Source organism: Austrofundulus limnaeus, unplaced genomic scaffold (genome assembly GCF_001266775.1).
Source record: "Austrofundulus limnaeus strain Quisiro unplaced genomic scaffold, Austrofundulus_limnaeus-1.0 Scaffold77, whole genome shotgun sequence".
In the NCBI taxonomy this organism is placed as follows: Eukaryota; Metazoa; Chordata; class Actinopteri; order Cyprinodontiformes; family Rivulidae; genus Austrofundulus; species Austrofundulus limnaeus.
In genome coordinates, this window is record NW_013952479.1 from 1,608,998 (window position 1) to 1,611,608 (window position 2,611).

At 37.2% G+C, this 2,611-nt stretch overlaps 1 protein-coding gene across 1 annotated transcript in view; it reads right to left on the bottom strand.

Moving 5' to 3' along the window:
* The window catches only part of coq5 (coenzyme Q5, methyltransferase), a 7,370-nt gene extending 6,356 nt beyond the window's left edge, over nt 1-1,014 (bottom strand). The window contains exon 1 of the mRNA XM_014011161.1: nt 769-1,014. Coding sequence (XP_013866615.1) covers nt 769-970 — 202 coding nt within the window. The 5' untranslated portion in view covers nt 971-1,014. The remainder of the gene's footprint in view (nt 1-768) is intronic.
* Between the last annotated feature and the right edge of the window lie 1,597 nt (nt 1,015-2,611).

Sequence of the window (2,611 nt, forward strand, 5' to 3'; positions counted from 1 at the left end):
CCATCTGCTGGACACTTTTTGTTGTGCTCTTATTTAGACGTCCTATTTTGCAAATGCTGCCTTCCTGAAATTTGGTATGCTTGTGTGTCTTTGTGTCTATGGTGTATAATGATGTGATTGTGATGCTGTATTTCTGAGTGTTTTATGTGCTGCAGAACAGGAACCTGCTGTATAATAGCAATTATGCTGAGTCAGGCTTGATTTTTAATAATCTTTTCCTGTTAAATAAATAAATCAAATAAAATCAAATCAACTGTGTTTTCATGCATGACCCAAACTAACATGATTAATGAACTGACTGACAATTCCTGAGATACTCTGGGATGCTAAATAAACCTTTAACATTTTTTAAACAGAAAATCTACTTTTGTAATGAATAAAACTAGTTTGATATGATTTTTTGTGGCCTTTTTATTTTCGCTTAACACTTCAAAGAGAAATGTAAACTTAACAAATGAGATCTAAACAAGCAGATTTAACAATGTCTGAAATAATGATGCATTATAAATAGTCTGATCTTAATTTTAAGAGTTAAGTAAACTGTGTGGCCCTTATTCAATATGATTGCAGACCCTTATTTACAACATCAAGTGTTCAATGTTGCTAAATGAGTTAATTGTACGCCGAATTATCTAATGAGTCCTCATGAATCTAAAACCACCAAAACCCGCCCTTCAAGGTCAGTATCAGCAAGAAAGCTGTTGGAAATTTAAATTACATGATTTTATTAGTGGAGTTCTTCAGTCGACCTGACCTGTTGTCACCCACCTCTCTTCGCCTTCTCCGCCTCGGACACCGTCTCGAAGCCGAAATGTGTGCTTCTGTCTTCGACTCCTTCGCTGAAACAACGACCGGGCGACGTCCTCCAACGGCAGCCCGAGCGACATGAAACATTTAAAAAGGTGGAGATAACAGTTCTTTGTGAAAGAACAGCCAGTCTGTGCACCGACAAGTTCATGGACGCGGCCATGTTGACTGGCTGCGCGCGCAGCTCCGCGACTCTTCCTCTGACAAGCACCGAGCAAACATTAGACCGCTGCTGCCCTCTACTGGTCAATTCCTGGAATTGCACTGGATTAGCTGTTATTGCAATTAAAATATTATAAAGTTTTATTTTTAGATAAAATTGAGAATTTTTAATATTTAAATGAAGGAAATAAACCAGCATTAAAAAGTCTACCACTTTATTAGGTTTACAGCATGACTATAATACAAAAATGAATACTAAATTTATTATTTTAGCTTATTTCTTAGGTTTATTTAAAAAGTTTATTCGATATAATAATGCTATTATCTATTTATCTATCTGATGAAGTAAAAACAAAGGCTACAAAATAGTTGCTGAAATAAATTTAAATGTTTTTGTGTAAACAAAGCCAGCAGCAAATCTCTCTGAAAATATCATACAGGTGAGTATATTATATTCAAACAAGACTGATTAGGGAGACTTTTCATCACTCTTAGCAGTAATCATTCTCCCTGCAGGCAAAGGTGACGTCTAGTTTACATCAACAGTTTTCAGCAGCATGAAGGAGTAAAACCTGCAGACCTGAAACAGGCTGATACCTGCACTCCCAAAGCACTGAAGGGCATCAGACTGCTCTAATTGCAACAAGGTCACAGACAATATGGCAAAGCGAGGCAGATCAAAACAGGCAAGTTGCTGCACGGCCAGAAAACGTCTTTCCCACAGATAATTTTCACATCCATTAGGACGAACAGGCTGCTTTTGTCTGCAGCAGTCCTGCTCTGTGACTTCAGGACTCAGAGGCAGGTATTGTTCTGCGCTCGTCTCACTTTCTCGTCCCCTACAGAAACTGGACACTGCTGTCTTTTGTCCCATTGTTGTCTTAATTACTCGTTGACTTGGGTTCAGGGGGATCTGCTTACTCCAGGACCCTTTCTTTTGGCCTTGGGAAGGTTGACCACAGGGGGACCTGCGGGCTGATGACTTTTATTTACAAACCCGATGGGAGAAAACTCCTGAGTGGAATTTTAAATTACATTAAAAATCCTTAAAGGAATCAACCAACTTTTTTTTAATGTAAATTTATTTTCAAGTATCATTTTATATAAAAAGATAATAAGCTGTGGCAGCCATCTTGACAGAAGTTGACTTCAAATATTAATCAGTTGCCGATGCAACGATTAATTACATCCTGAGAGTTTCATTCTTATTCATGAGATATTTTACTAACAATTCAAACAGACACAGGCAAAAACCATCATCACTGCTTCCTCTTCGTTTGCAGGTGATAATTTAATGTATTAGCTGCTCAGGAAGAACACGCTCACTAAATGACTTTTCTGAGGAGCTGTGTCACCATTAGAGGGAGTCAGAGGATTTTTAAAAAATACATCTTCCACTGTGGTACTGGAAAATACTGTAAACCAGTGGTTCCCAAACTTTTCATCTTCTGACCCACAAAATATCCATGGCAAAGACTTGTGACCCCAAATATTACTGGTCTGAGTACATGAGCTTCGTTAATAATCCTAAAAACAAAGGCTATACAAATATACTTTTTATACTTATTTTGTGTGTTTTTGTGATAATTATAGGAAAAATATTACATCACCAATTATTTTATTACACTTTAAACTGATTTCT